Raw genomic sequence first — 23,373 nt, 5'->3', positions numbered from 1 at the left:
TCTCATCTAATTCTCTCAAAATCCTGTGAACAAGATACTATAATCACATAGGAACGGATGAGAAAGCCAAGCCAAGGTTCAGAGAGGTTAAGTGACTGGCCCAAGACCACACAGTTACCGAGTGGCAGAGTCAGCATTCAAATTCAGAAAGGCAAATCAGTTACTGACTGTAAGATCTTCCACATGCTATTTAATCCCTCTGAACTCAGTTTGTGTATCCGTACAATGGGGGTACCGGTACAACAGTAAGTAGCACATACAATGAGGAGGAGGAGGAAGATGAGATAATCCGTGTAAAACGCTTAGAACAGTGCCTGGCACACAGTAAGTGTTCAAACACTTGGAGATGGTTTTTTATCGTCGCTGTGGTGGTTGTTATCTTCAAGCCCTCCCCTCCCCCTCCGGCCGCAGCTTCCTCCCCCGCAATGCCAGCCCGTGACGTGAAGTCTGCCGCACGCACAGTCTGGATTTCATTGGGATCTAAAAGAGATGGAAGGGGATGTTGGAGGCCCCTCCCTCTCTGGACTTTGAAAGGACCCCCAGGGAGGGTGTGACTTTCTCTAGCGACGCCTCCCGACGATCTCAGATACTGCTCCGGGACGGCGCAAGGAGGTCGGACCGAGGAGGCGGTGCGGGGATGGCAGGCAGGGGAGAGCCGGAGAGGTGTGATCGTGCTGGAAGCAGGGCAGGCAGGCGACACACTGTGTCTTCTGTGCCCAGTGCCAACTCAGCAGGACCCTGCCGCCACGCCCATCATGGCCGTGGGCCGCTCCCCACCTGGCAGTCCCAGCCTCCACGCGCCCGGGGCTCCGCGGCGGGTGCGCTCTGGCACGCTTGGCTGGGGTGCCGGCAGAGGGCGCGCGAGGGTGGCCCGGGAACGGGCGGGAGGGGGACCCCGCGGGAGGCGGGATTGCGGGGAGGGCCCTGGGCCGCCCCCACCACCCCCCCGTCCGCCCCGCCTGCCCACCAAGAGCGCCAGACTAGAAGGCAAGGGCTGGCGGTGTGTCCCCCGCGCGCTCTGCCAGCTCGGCGCCCGGCTCCTACCTGTAGAGTCCGGGGAGGGAGGCGCCCCCTCCCCGGTCACTATCCTCTCTCCTCCTTCGGAAACCTCCCGTCCAGCTACCCGCGCGTTTCGGGTAGGTGGCCCGGGGACTCCGAGAGAGGGTGCCAGGCTCTCTGCGGGTGACATGTAGATGCCCTCCCTGCCGCGGTCCAGCCTCGGAACCCGGGCGCCCTCCTGGTCGGAAAGTTTGGGGCAGGGCGCCATGGCCAAGAGCAGCTCCCTGAACGTCCGCGTCGTGGAGGGCCGGGCGCTGCCCGCCAAGGATGTGTGAGTACCCCTGGGGCCAGTCGGGGATGAGGGGCGTGCCGAGCATGGATGGGGCAGGGGTCGCCCATTCAGCATGCCAGGGCAAGTCGGTGAAATGGGAGAGGGGTTCTTGTCTGAGAACAACACTGGGGCTGATCCACAGTCACGGGGCGAAAGGCCCCCTGCCCATCGCTCTCCTGGTGGAGGGGGCACTCAGACTCAGCAGATGCCCCGCCCAGTGGCCAGGAAGGGGGTGTCTTTGTTCCTGGGATATACTAAAGGGGGTCTTCCAGGGCTTCAGCCCTGGGGCTTATAGGATCAGATTCTGTCAGAGCTGGGGAGGGGGTTTAGGGGTGGAGGGCTCCCTTCCTTAGTCCAGGCAGGTGTTGGAGGTGGGGTTTCTCCAGGCCTGGGTGGGCACCGGTTCAGAGAACCCTGGAAGGGGCCCCAGAGGGCCTGGGATCCAGGCGGCCCAGCATTCCTCTGCGAGCATCTGGCGTTTAGGTTTGCAGAGTGTCACCAGGTGGCCCACTGGCCAGGCCTGGGGGAAACATTCCTCTGGACCCAGAGCCCTTAGCTCCTCAGCCAGCAGCGACCAGCCCGGGGTGGGGGGCCTTCCCTGATGCTAAGCTGCTTGAAGAGCCAACTTCCCCCTGCAGCCCCCTCCCCAGCCAGGTGGTGGGGTCCCCGCAGTACCAGTCCTTGACTGTGCTTCCCTCCGGGCTGAGTCAGCAGTTGCTGAATCAGCAGAATGGAGGGAGGGGTCCCCCTCCTGCTTTGGCCTGGAGCCCAGAAGGGGCTCTGAGGGTGTGGGTACCTGGAACAGGTGTGGGATCCTTGACAGCACATTGACTCTATGACCTTGAACCTGATCCTCTCCAGGTCTGAATTTCCTATCTGAGCAAGGGGAACCCTGGACAGGGAGTCTGCAAGCCTCGTGCAGTTGTGAGGGTAGAAAAACCACTTAGGATTTACCCCCGGGGCCAGGGGGAGCAGGAATGTGGATTCTGAGCCTCTGCACAGGCTGGGACTCAGCTCTGCCCTAACACCTCCGGCTGGGGGTCCAATGAGAGGGTATCCTGCCTTTGACTTCATGAACCTTCCGCTTCCGCAGTCCTGGAGCTGTGCCAACAGGGAAGCTCCTTAGAGCAGTTCCAGCTGCCCCCATCCTCATCAGTGACCCTTAAAACAAGCATCTGGGGAAAGCAGAGAGCTTGCTGGCTGTGCCAATGCAGCGTCTGGACAAGCCCCCTGTCTCCCCTCTTCTGAGATGCTCTTTCAGAGCCCCTGAGCGTTAGCAGTTCTGGGACTGTTGAGGCAATGAGGTGGCCTGGCAGCTGCTGGGGAGTTGATAATGGGAGACCTTTCAGAAATGGGTTTCCCTCTCTCGGTGCTCCGGTCTCTCCCAGTCCTTAGTGAGGGCCATGAGGGAGCAGTGGGTGTTTTCCTCGGACCCAGACACGGCTCATGGGGCTCCCTCTGCTTCTCTTGGGGAGGGAGTTGGCTCATACTTGATCCCTGAGTCTTGGTTGCCCCTCCTCCCCCCAATTCCTGGGCCAAGGTGAGCTCTAGGTGGGCCTCACCCCAGTACCAGGGTAGGGGGAAGTGACTAGGCCCCAGTTGGGGATCCCGCCAGCCTGCCTCAGTTTCCCTAGCTGTTGGTGCCCTTCTCAGAGGGGCTCCCTCATAGCATGCTGGGATCTCCATGCCCATGGGGACTCCTAGAGGGGGTATGTCCTCTTTCCCCTCTCCTAAGGGAGAGGGCCCAGAATCTTTCTGAAGCCTCCCCAGGTTTGAGAGGGCTCCAACCCTGGCTTGGAGGAGGCCTCAGCTGATAATTTGAGTTATTTCTGTCATTCATAATAGCAGCTATATGTGGTCAAAGGCTTCCTACAGGCCAGGTCCTGTGCTTAACACTTCTTAGAGTCCTATTCGGAGAAGGCAATGGCAACCCACTCCAGTACTCTTGCCTGGAAAATCCCATGGGCGGAGGAGCCTGGTAGGCTGCAGTCCGTGGGGTCGCTAAGAGTCGGACGCAACTGAGCGACTTCACTTTCACTTTTCACTTGCATGCATTGGAGAAGGAAATGGCAACCTACTCCAGTGTTCTTGCCTGGAGAATCCCAGGGACGGGAGAGCCTGGTGGGCTGCTGTCTATGGGGTTGCACAGAGTCGGACACAACTGAAGCAACTTAGCAGCAGCAGCAGCAGCAGAGTCCTGTTGGCACTGCCATTTTATGAATGGGCAAACTCAGGCTCAGAGAGGCATAGTCACTTGCCCAAAGTCACACAGCTGGAATTTGAATACTGACTGCTTCCAGGCACCCACCTGCCAATGCAGATGATATAAGAGATGTGGGTTTGATCCCTGGGTTGGGAAGATTCCCCTGGAGAAGGAAATGGCAGCCCACTCCAGTATTCTTGCCTAGAGAATCCTATGGACAGAGGAGCCTGGAGAGGGCTACAGTCCATAGAGTCACAAAGATTCAGACACGACTGAAGTGACTTAGCATGCACACACCAGGCACCAAGCAGACTGGGTAGGCAATGGTCCAGGGGCCGGCTTTCCCACACTTGAGGAGGGGCAGGGACCGTGGGAGAGGCCAAAGGTCTGGAGAGATCCAGGATCTGGAGGGGGCATCCCCTTTCCGCCACCATAGCCCTTACCTGATAGAAGTTTGATAAGGCCTTCATGCGTCAGAGTCCCGGAGCTGACGTGCTCCGCTCCCAGAGGGGCCCAGGGGTCAGGCTGGGTGAACAGGAGGGGGCGTGGCTCCCAGCCCTTTTCTAGTGGATTCCAGCCTGTCTGTCCTACATCTGCTGTTGGGGAAACCAAGGGATGGGAGCCTGCCTAAAAGAGGCTCAGGGATAGAGGACGTGAAGAGAGACACGAGACGGAGGGGGTGACACCCAGCCATGGGCATCCGGAGGGTAAAACTGAGGCTCCCAGTGTTACTCAGCCCAGTGGGTTTGGAATAGATCCAGATGGGAAAACTGAGGTCTGGGGCATTATGCTGAAGGGAGGCCAGAGAGGAATGTGGAGGCACAGGTTGGCGACTAGACTGAGATGTTCAGGGATGGAGAGCAGATGGGGAAATGAAGGCACACTCGGCAGAGGGAGCTGAGGGAAAGCAACCAAAGAGGAAACTGCGGCCCGAGGAGGGTTCAGCCAGCAGATGAGGTTGGAGCAGCTCCTGGTGCCATGTCCCTCTTTCCCGGAATCCCCGAGGCATTTGTGGATCAGTGACAGACTGAACCGAGACAGGATGGAAGAGAGAGGGCGGGGGCTGGAGTACTGGGGAAGGGGGCCATGTGGGAAAGGGATCTTGAGTTGGAGTGCGGGTGGCATTGGTTGGGAACATGTATGCTGAGCCCCACAGACCCGAGTTCAAATCCCGACTCTGCCAGGCTGTGGAGGGAGGGGGACGGAGGCACAGCTCCTCCCCCAAGGGTCTCAGTGTTCAGAAGTGGCAGGGAGCTGTGGAGACAGACACAAAGCACAGAGAAACAAGGGAGCAAGATGACTTCACGTGCTCAGAGGGATCAGAGGGCAGTTTTACACTGTCCACTGTTGGAGGACGGTGGTCATCAAGGACCACCTCTCTGAGGCAGTGACTTTGGGGCTGAGGTTTGAATGAAAAGATGGAGTCATTCAAGAACAGAGTAGGTGTCTTAGAATGGTGGAACAGCAAGTGCAAAAGCCCTTAGGCTAGACTGAGCTTGGTGGAAGACAAGGGAAGCCTGTGTGATGGGATGCAGGCAGGGGTGGGGGAAGTCATGAGGAACCCTGGTCAGCTTGGGATGGGCAAGTAACTCTTATTATTAATTGGGGGATGGCTTTGGTTGGTCACTGACTCTTTGCTATTCACAGGGTTGCAGCCCATCTTGAGATGAACTAACATCTCTTATAATGAAGAGGGGATGGAACTGGCTTTGGTTGGCTAATGGCTCATGGCTACTCGAGGGGTTGCAGCCCATCTTGGGATGGACTAGTAACCCTTATTATGAAGAGGGGATGGAACTGGCTTTGGTTGCCCCAGTGGCTCATGGCTACTCAAGGGGTTGCAGCCCATCTTGAGATGGACTAGTAACTCTTGTAATGAAGGAGGAATGGAACTGGCTTTGTTTGTCTAATAGCTCATGGCTACTTGAGGGGTTGCAGCCCATCTTGGGATGGACTAGTAACCCTTATTATGAAGAGGGGATGGAACTGGCTTTGGTTGTCCCAGTGGCTCATGGCTACTCAAGGGGTTGCAACCCATCTTGAGATGGACTAGTAACTCTTGTAATGAAGGAGGAATGAAACTGGCTTTGTTTGGCTAATAGCTCATGGCTACTCGAGGGGTTGCAGCCCATCTTGGGATGGACTAGTAACCCTTATTATGAAGGGGGGACAGAACTGGCTTTGGTTGGTCAATGTCTCGTGGCTGCTTGAGGGGGTGCAGCCTATGTCTCCTACTGGCTGAGTTTTGAGGTCTGGCTGCCCTGGTCTGTGCTTGCAGTGAGAGCATCCACTGAGGTCCATCCCCACTGAAGGCTGAGCTATGCAGCGTCCCCTCCCAGGGAAATTCCCAATGGGGGGGCAGCACATACCCTGAGGGTGGGGTTCAGGTGTCTGTGGGAAGAGCTCTGGGGTCAGCTGTGATGCATCACACCATGCGTTAGCTTCTTTAGCTCCTTCACCTGCCCTAAGAGGTGTGTGGAAATATTATACCCAACTTACAGAGCAGAGAAACTGAGGCTCACAGAGGGGCGAGGACTTGCTGGGGTTCCACAGTGAGCAAGCTTGAGGCCAGGGATGACTCACCAGATGAGCACAGGCTCTGGACCAGCGCTTTGGGCTTCCTGGGCCCAGGACTCCACATGTTCTGGTTTCAGGTCTCAGTGTTCTGTTTCTCTGGGTGGAAGCCCTGGGCCCATTCAAGGAGGTCAGGCACGCAGTGGGTGGCTGCTGGGCAGCCATGACATGGTCTGCTGGTCCCCAGAGGTCCTGCCTCTACTGGACTTGCTGTGTGACCCTGGACAAATCCCCTCTCCTCTCTGGGCTGTAGTTGCCCCCCATCTATAAAACGAAGGTGGACTGGGATCCCCACTCCGGTCTACCCTCTCAAGCCTGCTCCCCAAACCTTCTCCTTCTGCAGGTCGGGGAGCAGTGACCCCTACTGCATTGTGAAAGTGGATGACGAAGTTGTGGCCAGGTGAGGCGGGGAGAAGCCAGGCACGGGGCGAAGGAGACGGGGGAGTCCAGGTGTAAGGATCCACGTTGAAAAGAGAGCCTTGGGGGGCACGCTTACCCCACGGATGGACTCACTGGCCTGTTGGTGGGTGTTCTGTGCCCCAGCCACAGGCCTGGATGGTGGGGCCTGCTGGCTCCTCTGTCCATCTAGTCCCACCAACTGGCCGCCACCTTCCCCCTTGCCCTGACGATGTCCCTGCCCGCATCCTGGGGCTGACTCAGCGGCTGCCAGCTTGCACCTTCCTGGGGGCGGGCATCTCACGCTTGGCTGGGCTGGCTAGTTCTGGGCCTGCTGGGTGCTGCGGGCACTGGTGTGTGTGTGCATGTGTGCCCAGTTGGACCCGCATGTGAGTGTGTATGGTATGTGGGGAAGTGTTGGAGGGCTGGTGTGAATGCCCGTGACCACCGGTGTGTGTCCCTGTGGGTGTGCAGACTCAGAGGCTCACATTGTGTACCAGCGTGTGGGGTGTGTATGCGTGTGTGCACACGTGGGCTGCCATGTACATGCATGTGTGCACCGATGCCTGCTTATATTTGGGTACACAGACACCACTGTGAACACGTGAGGATGTGAAGATGTCTGGTTGCGTGAGCCAGTCTCGGCTGGGCTGGGCTTGGTTGCCGCCCCCGCAGGCCGAGGGACAGCTCTCACCCCCGCAGGCCTGAGGGGCGTGGGTGGGCGGGCAGCTGAAGCCTCGGTTCCTATGGAGACGGAGGATTCAGGATCCTCCTGGCGCCAGTTCTGGTCCAGATGGGCTGGGAGCTGGGGGCAGGGAGCCCATGTGGGGGAGGGTCAACCTGCAGCACCCCAGCCGATCTGTGTGTTTATCCCCCATCACTCTCTCTGTGTTTACCCTGCCCCCTTACCACACTCTGTGACACCACCCCCAAGCCCACAGACTGATTTTCTGTGTGACCCCAGGCTGCTGTCTCCCCGTCTCTGGGTTCTGAGGACCCTCCAAGTTCAGGGGCTGGGGAGCCTGGGGGGACTTCCAATTGGAGAGAGGGTTGGGTAGGACGGAAGCGTTTGGAAAGAAGGGTCGGTCTGATGGAGTGGCCCTGGTCTGTGTGTGTGCGTGTCCATGTTCACACTCTACTGGGGAAGAGTGTGGCAGAAGCTAGGTGGGGCTTGAGTTCCCAGCCAGAGATTGAGGCCAGGTTGTGATGGTGAGAGCACCAGATGCTCATCTACTAGACCACTGGTCAGTGACAAGGGCCCTGGCCCTTGGGCTTTGCAGAAAAGAATTCCCACAAAGATGGAAAGTCGTGAAGCAAGTCAAGTATTAAGAGGGCAGAGCGTACAGTGTGTGTGGTGGATAGGCATAAGGGCAGGCTCAGAGGGCGAGTCCCTGAGTTGTGCCCTTGTGATAGTTTGAATTACTTTTATGGGCATTTCTTCAGGTTTTCTGTGACCAGTCATTTTGATTTACCTGGCTCACAGTGCGCATTTAGCGTATCTCAGGATCCTTCCATGCGTGGACGCATCTCTTAGCCAGGATGGACTCTACTGAAGAGGCCTGTGGGTAGCCCAGCCTTAGTTAACATCACTCCCCTTTGACCTCCAAGGAGCGTTCCTGCGCATGAGCGGTCAGAGAGGTCTCCTGACTTCCAGAATGAGGAGTATGTGGTCTGGGCAGGGCCCGGACTTTCCCTTAATAGTCCTGCTATTGTCTTGGAGTTTTGGTCCATAGGGAATGAGTCTCCAATCGCTTTACCCTGAAGGGGGCCCATCTGCCTTCTGCCTCAGAAGGAAGAAGGCAGAGGCAGGTGTGTTGGCCAAATTTTGCAGCTGTCAACTTGAGTGTGTGTTGACTGGGCAAAGTGAGTTCTCTTTTCGCTGTTGGGTAAAGGGCAGTGCATCTGCAGAGGTGTTGGGGTGAAGAGGTGTGTATCTGTTTCTGGGTCTGTCTTGGTCCCTGACCCTTCTGGGCTTCCCTCTTGCTGATTAAGTGCTCCGGCCCCTGCTGACTTCATGGTCCCCTGGCCCCTCACACTTTCCTGCCTCCCAGCCACCATCTTCTTGTTCCTCAAATTCCTGCCTCAGTGCCTTGGCACATGCTCTTCCAGCCATCTGGACTGTCTTTATCCTCTCTCTGCTTTGCCTGACTGGCTCCTAGGGAAAGCCTTTCCTGACCCCTCCCATCCTCAGCCCAGTGGGCACCGCTGGCCTAACCAATCACAGGACTTCTCTCACTGTGTCATAGGGCTCAGGAGGGAGCCCCTTTCTGTTGGGGGAGTTCTGTGGGGGTGGCTCCTTGGCACGTCTTCCTCTAATTTCCCATAGCCCCAAGACTTGGCACATAGTCAGAGTGAGTGTTTATGGAGTGAATGAATGGATGAATCGAATTGTGGGTCTTGTCTGTTAGTGAGGGTTTTGTGATCCTCTGTGTGTATCTCTGCCGGGTATCACTCTGTGTATGTGAATGTGTGTCTGTGTGTGTCTCCATGTTCTGGGCATTTTTTTGTCTGTGTTATCCGTGTGAATGTCTTCTCTGTGTGGGTCTGCCCTTGTCTGTATGTAGAAACACATAGTTGTATGTTTCTAGAGATTTTTGAAGATGCATATTGGTATCTGTATGTGTGTGCATGTGTCTCTTTGTGTCTCTGGTTTCCTTGGTGTACCTGTGAATGTGTGTGTGTATGTGTGTGTCAAGGTCTCTGGGTGTGTGTTATGGTTTGTGTGTGTACTCATGTGTATCTTATATCTGGGTTCTTGGGTCTATGTGAGTGTGTATGTGTAGCTGTATTTGTGTTTGAGTAGCTCTGGGTGTATGTGTGTGTGTGTGTGTCCCCAGGTATCTGCTGCCTGTGTGGCCCAAAGGCCCCTGTGCCCCCTTTTGCAGGACAGCAACCATCTGGCGGAGCCTGAGCCCCTTCTGGGGGGAGGAGTACACCGTGAACTTGCCCCTGGATTTCCACCATCTGTCCTTCTACGTGCTGGACGAGGACACAGTGGGGTGTGTGTGCTGGGGACCCAAACCTGGGCATCTGAGGGAAGGCGGGACACCCCAAAGCACAGTGCCTGTCCACGCAGCCGTTGACATCTGCGCCCACCTCCCCACGGGCGGGGCAGGGGTCCCTGACTTGGACCCTCACATGCCTGCCTTTCTGCAGGCAAGATGACATCATAGGCAAGATCTCGCTGAGCAGGGAGGCCATTACAGCGGACCCCCGAGGTGGGTGAGGGTGCCAGGCAGAGGGAGGGGGGGGTGGCGCTTGCTGGGGCATAGCAAGCAGCATGGGCAACACAGAGCCTTCGGGGGAAATTATTTTGGTTGTTGCTTCTGTTTTGAATTTTATTATTTTTTAATTTGTATTATTTATTTTTTTGCATGTGCTGGCTCTTCGTTGCTGCATGGGCTTTGCTCTCGTTGCCGCGAGCGGGGGCTACTCTCTAGTTGCCGTGCACAGGCTTCTCATTGCAGTGGCTTCTCTTGTGGTGGGGCAGGGGCTTCAGGAGTTGTGGCTCCTGGGCTCTGGGGTGCAGGGTTAGTAGTTGTGGCTCATGGACTTAGTTGCTCCATGGCACATGGGATCCTCCCGGATCAGGGATCAAACCCGTATTTACTGCATTGGCAGGCGGATTTTTTTTTTTTTACCACTGAGCCACCAGGGAAGCCTGGATTTTAATTTAATTCATTTATTGAGCAGTTAACTTATTTCTGTTCAATATTCGAAAGATACAGTTAGCGGTGGGACTGTCGCTCCTGTCCCAGCTTCTCCGTTCTCATCCCCCATGTTGTCAGTTTCTTGTATGTCCTTCTAGGGACATTTTAAACCTACACAAGCAAGGGACTTCCCTGGTGGTCCAGTGGCTAAGACTTCACACTCCCACGCAGGGGCCCCGGGTTTGATCCCTGCTCAGGGAGCTAGATTCCATGTGCCGCAACTAAGACTTTTCGTGCTGTAACTAAAGGTCCCGCATGCCGCAACTAAGATCCAGCACAGACAGATAAATAAAATAAATATTTTTTAAAAACATATGCAAGCAAGTAGCAACAGTAATAGCAGCAAACATTTATGTAGTACTTACTGTGTGCTGGTCACGTTCTAAGTGCTTTCAGTCGGTTCAGTTCAGTTGCTCAGTCATGTCCGACTCTTTGCGACCCCATGAATCGCAGCACGCCAGGCCTCCCTGTCCATCACCATCTCCCGGAGTTCACCCAGACTCACGTCCATCGAGTCAGTGATGCCATCCAGCCATCTCATCCTCTGTCGTCCCCTTCTCCTCCTGCCCCCAATCCCTCCCAGCATCAGAGTCTTTTCCAATGAGTCAACTCTTCGCATGAGGTGGCCAAAGTATTGGAGTTTCAGCTTTAGCATCAGTCCTTCCAAAGAACACCCAGGACTGATCTCCTTTAGAATGGACTGGTTGGATCTCTTTGCAGTCCAAGGGACTCTCAAGAGTCTTCTCCAACACCACAGTTCAAAAGCATCAATTCTTTGGCACTCAGCCTTCTTCACAGTCCAACTCTCGCATCCATACATAATCACTGGAAAAACCATAGCCTTGACTAAATGGATCTTTGTTGGCAAAGTAATGTCTCTGCTTTTCAATATGCTATCTAGGTTGGTCATAACTTTTCTTCCAAGGAGTAAGCGTCTTTTAATTTCATGGCTGCAGTCACCATCTGCAGTAGTTTTGGAGCCCAAAAAGATAAAGTCTGACACTGTTTCCACTGTTTCCCCATCTGTTTCCCATGAAGTGCTTTACACATATCAATTCACTTAATTATTCTAATAACCGTAAGAGATGAGCACTCTTGTTATGCCCATTCTTTGTGCGCATGCTCAGTTGCTTCAGTCATCTCCAATTGTTTGCGACCCCATGGACTGTAGCCCGTCAGGCTCCTCTGTCTGTGGGATTTCCCAGGCAAGAATACTGGAGTGGGTTGCCATGCCCTCCTCCGGGGGATCTTCCCGACTCAGGGATCGAACCCACATCTCTTATGTCTCCTGCATAAGCAGGCAGGTTCTTTACCACCAGTGCTACCTGGGAAGCCCTATGCCCACTCTTTAGGTGAACAAACTGAGGCACGGGGGTTAAATAACTTGTCCAAGATCACAAAATGACTAAGTGGGACAGCTGGGATTTGAACCAAGTTGTCTAGTTCCAAAGTCTGTGCTCTTTCTACTATATGTGTTTTGTTCTCTGCTTATAGAAACAGGGCTTCCCTGGTGGCTCAGACGGTAAAGCGTCTGCCTACAATGCTGGAGACCCGGGTTCAATCCCTGGGATGGGAAGATCTCCTGGAGAAGGAAATGGCAATCCACTCCAGTATTCTTGCCTGGAAAATCCCGTGGACGGAAAGGCCTGGTAGGCTATAGTCTGTGGATTTGCAAAGAGTCGAACACGACTGAGCTACTTCACTTTTTTAGTTTTTATAGTAATAGGACTCCATTAAACGCACTGTTCTATATCCTGTCTTTTCACTTCGCCGTGTATCTTGGAGATCTTTCCATACTAATGTCTCAAGAGCTTCTGCATTCTTTGCTTTTAGTATGACTTCATGGCACTCTGTTTTGTGGATGTACCATCACTTATTTGGCCAAGTGCCTTCTTGATGTGCACTTGGGTTACTGACAATGTTTTCCTGGTTCGAACAATGCTGCAATGAATAGCCTTGTACAAATGCAATTGCACACATCACACAAGTTTATATTAATGCAAGTTTATATTAATTGAAAAACAATTTTGGCTGTGCAGTGCTCTATGTTGGATCTTAGCTCCCCAACCAAGGATCAAACCCATGCTCCCTGCATTGGAAGCAAGGAGTCTTAACTACTGGATTGCCAGGGAAGTCCCCATGTATGCCAGTTATATCAATCAGCATAATGAATTTCTAGAGGTGGATTTGCTGGATCAAAGAGTATCCACATTAGCATGTTTTATTATAGTTATTATAGTTATTGATTATAGTTATTGTTAAGTTACTCTCCAGTTACTTAACAGTTAACAGATTAATCTACCCTATAACCTTGTCAACAAATGCCAAACTTTTGGATCTTGAATCTGATAGGTTAAAAAATTGGCTCGTTGTGTGCGCTGTTTTGCATTTCGGTATAAGTAAGTTTGAAGACCTTTTTATATACTCAAGAGTCTCTTTATTTCCTCTTTTTTGTGTCTATTGTCTATTCACATTGTATGTGTATTTTTCACCCCCTGGGTTGTTTGCCTTTTCTTCCTTTTTTTGTGGGAGATCTGTATATATGAGGAAAATAAACTTTGTCACATTAGCTGCAATTTTTTTTTCTCCTTGTGGCTTATATTTTGACTTTGCTTATCATTTTTTCCAGTAGAAAATTTGCTTCTTTTTCTGTAATCAAAATTTGTGTGTGTGGGGGTGCACTTTTATGTAATGCCTAGAAAGTCCTTCTTAGTCCTGATATTAGGACAGATTGTTTTATATGATTCTTTTTAGCAACAATTTGTTCCCATTTTATTTTAACAGTCAAGTCTTTGATCTATTTGGAACTTACCCAGATACAAGGCATCCAATAGGGATTGAACTTTACTGCTTTGGTCTAGATGATTCTTAGTTATCTTGACACCATTTATTAATAATATAATAATCTACTTTTGCATCAGTGAGCATTAGTTGACAGCACACTATGTGCCAATCATTATAATCATCACTTCTGTTTAGTGAAGGCTTATTATGTGCCAGGCACAATGCTAAGCACTTTACATTTAGTCCACACAATACCAAGTGAAGTGAGGTGAGATGGAACTTCACGTTTCTAACTTGGTTATTGCAACAGATACCTAATCAAGTTAGAAAAAGCTGATGGCATCCTGGACTTGGGAATAACAAAAGAGATAGAGAGGTAAAGTAGAACTTATACTTCCGGCAGCATGGGAGACTAGATCCACAGAATGGCTCTCTGGCCACATAACAGTGAGATCCTGAATTAGATGCAATTCCTAACACATTGTTGGAAGGATGTGAAGAGGATTCAGTATTCCTCCATTTGCATGCAAGCATGTGTATTAAGTCTCTTCAGTCGTGTCTGACTCTTTGCGACCCCATGGACTGTAGCCCACCAGGCTTCTCTGTCATGGAGGAGCCATCCCACATCATGGGATTCTCCAGGAAAGAATATTGGAGCAGGTTGCCATGCCCTCTTCTATTCCTCCTTCTACTCCCGGTGAATCATGAGCTAAAACCTAACATGGAGTGGTGAGCAAGAGGCAAGGCAGTAAGGAAGGATTTCCCTGAAAGTTAACGTCAATATCAGATTCACAGTCAACAGGCTAAATCTTAGGCCAGGGGCAAGGTGGCTATTACTGAACCTGAGAATTCCCCTTCAGAGTTCCTAAGCAACTGCTACTCCTCTCCAGGGATAAGCATCCTCATGTTAAATTTCCCACAGAGTGAGCTCAAACAAGTGTGACTTCACAATCGAAGATCATCACACACACACAAGGAAGTGAGCCACCAAGAGCAAGAGTCAGCAGAAATAATGACCATCAGATTTAGACCCATAAAGACTTTAGACTTTGTATTTATGATATATAAGAATTTAAAAATTCAATAAATAAAATTTAATCACCTGGAAGGGCCAGCAATAACCATGATAAATTAAAGCAATGCATTAAAAAAAAAATAGACTGACTTGGAAGAGAACCAGATCAAATGCTTAGAGATAAAAGGTACAATTGTTGACCTTAAAAACCAAGTGGATGAGTGGCACATCATTCTTTCAGAGCTGAAGTCAGAGTTAGTGAACTGGGAGAGAGATCTAAATAAGTTATTTAAACTTCAGCTCAGAGAAATGAGAAGCATATAAGAGAAGTTCAAGACATGGAAAATAACTGAGAAAGTCTCTAACATCCATTTAATTGGAGTCCTAGAAGCAGAATATAGAAAAATCTGGGGAGAGGAAATGATTCTAAAAAATTGATGACCTGGAATTTTCCAGAACGCAAGAGCATGATTTCATAAGTAGAAGGAGCACAGCCTTTACTAAGCAGGGTTTTTGTTTTTTTTTTTTAATATCCTTACCTAGATATACTGTGGGGAGACTGCAAAAAACATCAAAGACTTAGTCCTTAAACTTGGAAAAGATAGACCATTCATGCAAGATCAATTATTAGGCTGAAATGACTTCCCAGTAACTACAACTGAAGCTGGAAGTCAGTGGAACAGTATCTTTAAAATTTTTTTATTAATTTAATTTAATTTTAATTTAAAAAATTTTTTGGCTATATCCACTTGCCGTGTGGGATCTTAGTTCCCTGACCAGGGATGGAACCCATGCCCCACACCTGCATTGGGAGTGCAGAATCTTGACCACTGGACTTCCAGGGAAGTCCCTGGAACAGTATCTTTAATGTGTTGAGAGAAATGAGAGACAGAGAGAGAGCGAGAGAAAGAAGGAGAGGTTAAGATTGAGAAGACCAAGACTGACTTGACTGATTCAGGCCGAGAGCCTATAAGAAGGCTCAGAGATAGGAATGCCAAGTGTTGTTTTTTTTTTTTTCCTGAGGGGAGAGTAAATGATGGACGGATGAAGAGTGTGATAGTACATGGTTAGGGGCACTGGCCCTAGAACTATACTGCCTGCATTTGAATCCTAGTTCTACAGTTTACTAGCTCCCTCCTTGCTGTGCCTCTTTTTCCTCATCTGCAAGTGGGGATAATTACAGTAACTATAGCAGAAGGCTACCGAGAGGTCCATGACTCGATATCTTTTTAACGTTAATTGAATTTTAAAAGATAATGCAATGCCTAGACGGTGATAGGTGCTTAATGAATGCTGGTGCCTGTGCCCTCCAGGAATCGACAGCTGGATCAACCTGAGCCGCGTGGACCCGGACTCGGAGGTGCAGGGTGAGATCTGCCTGTCCGTGCAGACGCTGGAGGACGTGCGGGGCCGTTGTCTTCACTGTCACGTGCTCCAGGCTAGGTATGGTCATGATGGGGGTGAGGGTGGGGTGGGGGGTGGTCTGAGAATGAGCAGGAATCCACTGGATTCCTCCCAGCTGCCTTGAGACCACCTCACTCCTGAGATATGTCTTGGCTCAAAACCGACATCCTTTGTAAGGCAAACAGTCCGAGATCACCAGGTGGCAAGTTTCTTGGGTTAAAGCTTGAGCAAAATCTTTGTTGGGTCCCCAGTGACCAGCAACCAAAGGCCAGATACTCAGAATGACCAGGCAGATGGGTGTGGACATGTATTAATCAAATCATAAGTGATAGACACCCAATTTATACTGGCTTAAGCAGATTGACTCATGTGAATGACATGCAGCTTCAGGCATGGCTGGATCCAGGTGCTCCAACAGAGACATCAGGAATCTGTAGACATAGATTCCTTGGGTGTCTTTTGTATTAACTTTATTCTCAGACAGTTTCTCCCCAGGTAGGGGCAAAGCTGACCCTAACAGCCCCAGACTGGCATCCTACCAATTTGGCAGCTCCAATGGAAAAAACTATCTTCCACCATTTCCAACCAGTATCCTAGGACTAATTCTTATTGACCCAGTTTGGAGTACCTGCCTATCATTGAACCAATTACACTGACTCTGATTGGTCAGACCTGAGTAGCAAGTCCCTTCCTGGCAGAGAGGGAGGAATCAACCCACTCAAGTCATGTGGGCTGGGAGAAAGGGAGGGGCAGGTCCTGTCCCAAGGAAACATCAGAAAAAAGATGGATACAACTCCTGGGATACCCATCTTCCCTCTTGTCTGTTTATCACTCCCCTCTTTCTCAGCTGCCCCATCACTCTATTTCCTTGACTATTTCCACTCCTTTCACGCTCCCATGTCTTATTTTGTTTTTTTGCCATGTTTTTCCCCACACCTTACTCCCTTTATTCTTACCTTTAGGCCAGTCCTCACCCAAGTTGGACTAGGTCTCTATTTCTAGTTTGCTCTGTGACCTTAAAGTCCTTTCTTGCCCTCTCTGTGCCTCTCCCACCATTTCCAGATTCTATCCTCAGCTGGAGCTCCCTGGAGATTGAATGGAGTAGCAGGCAGGCATAGGACAGGCAAAAGGACTTTTTAGGGGTAGGGACTCCTCACTTACTCTGTGCCCATGGCCTCCTCCCCAACTACAAAGCTATGCAGGATCCTTGCAAGTAGGAGAGGGACCGATTGCTGTCGCTTAGCAACTAGGCTGGCTCCTAGGAAACCAAAGAAGGCTTTGGATGCCAAGCAGGGTGGGAGAGAAACAGCAGGAGGAAACAAGCAGCCCCTGGGTGTGTGGGGGAGAGGGTCCCTGGATTTGGGGGACCTTGAAAAGGAGGGGTGGGAGAGGCTGAAACTTGGGTTGTCATGGCAACCAGAGGCAGGGGGTCCCTTCCTCATGCCTTTTCTTGGTCCTAGTGTGGGTAGGAGTGTTTGTTGAGTGAATGAGTGAGCTAAGCACTCTCCACATGTCATCTCATCCCTTGGCCCTGTAAGGTCAGTCTGTTATTACTCTGATTTTTCAGATGAGGAAATTGAGGCTCAGGGAGGGACAGTGACTTCTCCTAGTGTCACACAGCCAGTGAATGGGAGAATCCAGGCTATGAACCCTGGCATCTGGTCTCCCATCCATGGGCTCCAGGGAAACAAAGGCTCCCTTTCCTTTCCTCACTGCACCTTTACCTGCTGCTTTGTGATGTTCAACTTGACCTTTCTGTGCTTCAGTTTCCTTACCTAGAAAATGTGGGCATAGTAATGTGTCCTCGCAGGGTAGCGTTAATCAAAAGGAAGATACCAGGTTTGGACGGACCTGGTGAAGGATGCTCTTTGCTAGATCCCTACAATGTACTATTTTTTTGTCTTGGAAATCAGCAGCATTTGAATTGTCTACCTTGAACCCTTTCCCCAAGGCTTGGGTCTTGGTCCTTAAGGGTCCTGTGACCCGTACTCCTTACCTCATCTGTCCTCAGGGACCTGGCCCCCCGAGACATCTCCGGCACGTCTGACCCATTTGCGCGTGTGTTTTGGGGCAGCCAGAGCTTGGAGACTTCGGTAAGTGGTGGAGCAGAGCTGGGAGACTGGGGCATTAAATGACCTTGGGAAAGCCACTTACCATTCTGAACCTCAGCCTTCCCATCTGTAAAATGGAGACAAGAATGGTCCCATTAGCTCTGTCTTCTCTCACTCCCTCCTCTCCCAGACCATCAAGAAGACTCGCTTCCCACACTGGGATGAGGTGCTGGAGCTGCGGGAGATGCCAGGTTCCCCATCCCCTCTGCGAGTGGAACTCTGGGACTGGGACATGGTTGGCAAGAATGACTTTTTGGGAATGGTGAGCACCCCCCAGACACCCTACATGGCTCACCACTGCCTCCAAGGGGGACTGGGGAGAAGGGCTGGGCATCCTGGAGCTCACTTGGAAGGGTAGATGTGACGTTTGCCTTATCAGGTACCTTGGCCAGGCCTGAGTGACAGAGTCCCATGATCCCATTGGTGCAGGAACCTACCTAAGGTCATAGAGTGGGCCCAGATTCTTATTCCGGGATGAGAGTACCCAGGTTGACTGTGTGCTTCACTGTGCTAAGTGCTTCTCCGGCATCACTTCATTTATATAACCTTGATGGCCACTGTTAAGAGGCTGGGACCATTGCTGTCTCTATTTTACAGATGGGAAGACTAAGGTTCGGAGAGGAGAAGTGGCTCTCCCAAGGTCATATGATTAAGAAATGGCAGAGTCAGTATTTGAGTTCAGGTCTCTCTGAATCCAGAATCTAACTCTTACTCCTGGATGCACTGGGCTCAAGGTCTTTCTCTTGGAACTTCAGTCTCCCTATCTGTAAAGTGGGTATGATTTTTCTTGCCTCTCAGGAGTTTTGAGTGGATGTATACTCAGCATTTTTGTTTTGACAGTTTTTTTGTTTTTTTTTGGCTGGGTCGCATGACCAGGGATTGAACCTGGGCCGCAGCAGTGAAAGCCGAGTCCTAACCACTAAGCCACCAGGGAAGTGCTGAAGCTGCCAGTTTTTAAAAGGAGGCAAGATTAGAGTAAATAAGAGGGAGACTTGGTCATGGACTTCCCTTGAAATGACCACATGCTTCACCAAAGTCATCAAGCTGTGTAAAATGGTGCCGCTGCTTTGGAAAAATCTGGCAGTTCCTCAGTAGTTAGAGTTACCACGTGACCCAGCACTTGCACTCCTGGGTGTGTGCCAAAGAGAAAGGGAAACATAGCCACACACGACTCTATGTTAATGTAAATAGCAGCATCATTCATAAATAGCCAAAAGTAGAAACAGCTCAGACGTCTATCAACAGATGGGTGAAGAAACAAAATACAGTATATTTACTCAGCGGAATATTATGTGGCCATAAAAAGCAATGACATCCTGACACATGGATCCTGTGACATTCATCCTGACACATTCATCCACACAACATGGATGAATTTTGAAAACACAATGCTAAGTGAAGGAAGCCTGTCCCAAACTCCCCACATATTCCATAATTTCATTTATCAGTTCAGTTCAGTTCAGTCGCTCAGTCGTGTCCGACTCTTCATGACCCCATGGACTGCAGCACACCAGGTCTTGCTGTCCATCACCAACTCCTGGAGCTTACTCAAACTCATGTCCATTGAGTCGGTGATGCCATCCAACTACCTCATCTCTGTCGTCCCCTTCTCTTCCTGCCCCCAATCCCTCCCAGCATCAGAGTCTTTTCCAATGAGTCAGCTCTTCCCATCAGGTGGCCAACATCAGCCCTTCCAATGAACGCTCAGGACTGATCTCCTTTAGGATGGACTGATTGGATCTCCTTGCAGTCCAAGGGACTCTCACAGTTCAAAAGCATCAATTCTTCAGCGCTCAGCTCTCTTCATAGTCCAACTCTCACATCCATACGTGACTACTGGAAAAACCATAGCCTTGACTAGACAGCCCTTTGTTGGCAAAGTAATGTCTCTGCTTTTTAATAACTTTCCTTCCAAGGAGTAAGCGTCTTTTAATTTCATGTCTGCAGTCACCATCTGCAGTGATTTTGGAACCCCAAAAAATAAAGTCAGTCACTGTTTCCCCATCTATTTCCCATGAAGTGATGGGACTGGATGCCTTGATCTTAGTTTTCTGAATGTTGAGTTTCAAGCTTCAAGCCAACTTTTTCACTCTCCTCTTCCACTTTCATCAAGAGGCTGTTTAGTTCTTCACTTTCTGCCAAAAGGGTGGTGTCATCTGCACGTCTGAGGTTATTGATATTTCTCCCTACAATCTTGATTCCAGCTTGTGCTTCATCCAGCCCAGCATTTCTCATGATGTACTCTGCATATAAGTTAAATACAAGAGAATCTATAAGGACAGAAAAATTAGTGGTTGCCAGGGACTGGAGGATGGGGAGTGTTTGCTAATGGATATAGGCTTTCTTTGGCCAGAGGAGCTGATAGAAAATGGTCTGAAATTAGTGGTGGTAGTTGCATAACCTGTGAATATACTAAAGCCACTGAATTACTTTAAATTGGTGAATTATATGGGATATAAATTATATCTGTATAAAGTTGTTATTTAAAAAGAGAGGGGGAGGGTGGGACTTGATCTTCTGGACTATCTTTAAGCCTTTTGATAGATGCAAGTTTGTCCCTCAATGGAGCTGAAAATACACTCACTCCAGACATGCTGTGTCTAGCCGCTGTGTGACCTTGGGCAAGTCACTCCACCTCTCTGAGCCTCAGTTTCCTCAATTGTAGATTAAGAGCTCCCTGGAGGCCTTTGGTACCCTGGCAGGAGCTAATAATCGGGGACTGGGGGATGGACTGTTGCCATCATTGTGTTGATAGAACATGGTGGAGGAGGAGGAGCTGACCCTAGGTGGGCTTTGCCACCCCTCCTTGGGTGGGCAGCCTAACTCTTCTTCCAGGGCCCAGCGGGGCAGAGCTCTGCTGAGGGCCTGTGTGTTGCCCCACAGGTGGAGTTCCCCCCACAGGTCCTGCAACACAACCCGCCCAATGGCTGGTTCCGCCTCCTGCCCTTTCCCAGAGCAGAGGAGGATTCTGGGTAAATGTGGGTACACTGGGAGGAGGCTGGGCTGGAACCATGTTGGGTTCCGTCTTCTGCTCGCAGGCCAGTCCTTATGGGTGCCCACGTCAACCCACACGCTGTCACCAGGTCCCTTCATTCATTTAACAGACGCTTGCTGAATGTCTCACCATGTACGTCTACATGTGTCCAAATGAGTTCACCTTATCCCCACCCACCTGCAAACACATCAGTTCAATCTGGTGTGTGTGCAGAATTTCTGGTCCCTCCACACCTGTCCACACACCTGTTCACACCATCTGTTCCTGTATACATGTGTATACTGTATAACTGCCTCATCTTTCTACCTTGGCTGGATCTGTTTACACTGCCTGCCTGTGTCCATTCCCGTTTATACCCGTCAATACCTGTTCACCCCTGTTTATACTGCCCACGCCTGTTCACACCTGCCCATACCTGTCTTGTCTGACAATTATCCATGCTCTTTACCGGCGCTCACACCTGCCTCTCTTGGCTCTCTGCCCCTGCCCATACATACTTACGTTCCTTTTCCTGTGTTCTGGCCCCGGCCAGCGGGAGCTTGGGTGCTCTGAGGCTGAAGGTGCGCCTGACCGAGGACTCTGTCCTGCCCTCACGGTACTACCAGCCACTTAGGGAGCTGCTCATGGAGTCGGTGCTGGGGCCAGCAGAGGTGTGTGCGTCACTGGGGGGGTGTGTGGGGAATCTGGATCATGGCCACACCCTGCTTTGGGGTCCCAGGGCCCCAGGCCACCTCTCCTGCCTCCTGTCCTTGTGCAGGAGGATGCCGCCAGCCCCTTGGCTGTCCTGGAGGAGTTGACCTCGGGTGACTGCCGCCAGGAGCTGGCCACCAAGCTGGTGAAGCTCTTTCTGGGCCAGGGCCTGACTGGGCCCTTTCTGGACTATCTCACCCGGCGCGAGGTGGCTCGGACCAGTGAGTTGCCTGCATGACCACCCCCAGGCATCACTCCCCAAGGATGGGTCTGCAGAGGGTCTCAGAGAGAGATTTGGGGAGCTCAGGGAGAAGAGGGGCTGCTGTGTCTTTGTGTGTTGGGGTGACAGGGCCTAGGAACCCCCAGCCAGCTGGGAGCATGGTCTTGGGTTCAGGACCTGGTTTTACTACTCATGTGCTGTGTGACCTTAGGCAGCTCAGTTAACCATTCTGGGCCTTTGTACCGTGAAAGGAGTTGATGTGGCAGATCTCCTCGATTCCTGAGGCTGAAAAGATCATGACCACTGCCCCCGCCCCCACCTTGGGTGGGTAGGGTGAGATGGATCCAGCCCCCTACATCCCAGCAAACGCTTCTCTCTGTCCTCTCAGCTGACCCCAACACCCTCTTCCGTTCTAACTCCCTGGCGTCCAAGTCAGTGGAGCAGTTTATGAAGGTGAGTAGGTGAAGGCCTGGGGGGCTGGTGGGCAGTCCGGCGGCTGCTTCCTCATGGGGACTCCCTTCCCAGTGCTTACTTGGAGCCCAGAGCTTGGCCGGCCTCAGGTGGCCCTGGGCAGCCGAGCTGGGGGGCTGCTGGCTGGCCTCACGCTGAGTTGCACCCCAACCCCAGCCCAGAGGCAGGTCTCCACCTCTCTCTGAACCTCTCCCTGCATGGTCCCCCCCGCCCCCAGCTCATGGGCACACCACGGCCTCACCCTCAGCCCCACCCTGTGTGGTGCCCCCTGCCCCCAGCTCGTGGGCATGCCCTATCTGCATGAGGTCCTAAGGCCAGTGATCAACCGCGTCTTCGAGGAGAGGAAGTACATGGAGCTGGATCCCTGCAAGATGGACCTGGGCCGCACCCGGTGAGCCACACCTGAGGGATGAACCTGCCACAGCCCCCTCGTCTGCCTGTCAGACCTGTCAGGCTGGGTCTGTGCCTTCTGCCACCCCACCCCTCCTTCCTGCTTGGGAACCCTTATGTTCTACAGTCTTACAGCCTCCCCTGAGAGCAGCCAACCCCTTAGACCGTGTGGTGCGGTGGTTCTAGGCGGGACTCTGAGACATGAGTGCCTGGGTTCAAACCTCAGATCTGCCATTACTGCTGGGCAGGTTATTTCAAGCCTCGTGAATATCTACCTGATGGACTGTCGGGAGAGTGAACTGAGTCATATACACGAAGCCCAGCACTAACCAGTACTCCAGAAGTACTATTATTTCTATTATGGTGGTAGTGGTGGCTGAGGCCCCTGGGGGAGGGTCTGTGGCAGAGGTTGGCTTGCTGCAGTGCTTGATGACATGGGTTAGGGAGCAGGGCAATGCCAGGGTTTGGGGGTCATTCCATTTCTCCTGGGCTCCTCTTTTCTTTCCAGGACTTTTTCCCTCCAGCTCACGCAGGTGGGCTTGTTCCTACCAAGCCATCAGAGCTGGCTGCTGGGCAGTCCACAGGGGACCATGGTGGAGGCAGGAAATGATCTTTCCTTCTCTTTGGGCCTTGCCCAGCAAGTGCTACCCACCCCTTCTGAACACCCAGGAGCAGGCATTAGGACCCCTTTTTACAGATGAGAAACAGCCTCAGAGAGGGGAGGTCACCTGCCTAAGGCTGCACAGCTGGGAAGTTGCCAAGTGGGGATTTGAACGCAGCCCCTGAGTAGAAGGGCAGAGTCCATCTGTGAAACCCCAAGGCCAGGGCTTTTCCCAGAATACCTGGCAAAGACAGTAGGACTCAGTGGGTGCCCGCAGGGAGCAGGGGCATCTGGGAACTGGCCAGGGCAGGGTGCAGACAGACTCTGAAACTGGCAATCCTGAGTTCTAATCTATGTTCTGCCACCTATTGGCAAGGGGACTTCTCTGAGCCTCAGTTTCCTCATCTGTTAAATGGGAACAATCAGGCTACTTAAAGTGACCTTGGTGGCTCAGAAGGTAAAGAACACACTTGCGATGC

General features: G+C 51.7%; 1 protein-coding gene across 3 annotated transcripts in view; it reads left to right on the top strand.

Annotated features, from left to right (window-relative positions):
* The first annotated feature begins 505 nt into the window (after positions 1–505).
* The window catches only part of RASAL1 (RAS protein activator like 1), a 33,391-nt gene continuing 10,523 nt past the window's right edge, over positions 506–23,373 (top strand). The window contains exons 1-12 of one of the 3 annotated variants that reach the window (XM_019977659.2): positions 507–1,330; positions 6,451–6,507; positions 9,389–9,502; positions 9,660–9,721; positions 15,326–15,455; positions 17,428–17,509; positions 17,658–17,789; positions 20,411–20,499; positions 21,055–21,172; positions 21,280–21,433; positions 21,821–21,885; positions 22,182–22,294. In XM_019977659.2, the coding sequence (XP_019833218.2) occupies positions 1,194–1,330; positions 6,451–6,507; positions 9,389–9,502; positions 9,660–9,721; positions 15,326–15,455; positions 17,428–17,509; positions 17,658–17,789; positions 20,411–20,499; positions 21,055–21,172; positions 21,280–21,433; positions 21,821–21,885; positions 22,182–22,294 (1,253 nt within the window). In that variant the 5' untranslated portion in view covers positions 507–1,193. The other 2 variants (XM_019977660.2, XM_070769619.1) reach the window with 2 other exon arrangements.

The sequence above is a fragment of the Bos indicus genome, chromosome 17, assembly GCF_029378745.1.
Source record: "Bos indicus isolate NIAB-ARS_2022 breed Sahiwal x Tharparkar chromosome 17, NIAB-ARS_B.indTharparkar_mat_pri_1.0, whole genome shotgun sequence".
Taxonomy (NCBI): domain Eukaryota; kingdom Metazoa; phylum Chordata; class Mammalia; order Artiodactyla; family Bovidae; genus Bos; species Bos indicus.
Note: the sequence above shows the minus strand (reverse complement) of the source record. Positions and strands in the feature narration are given on the sequence as shown.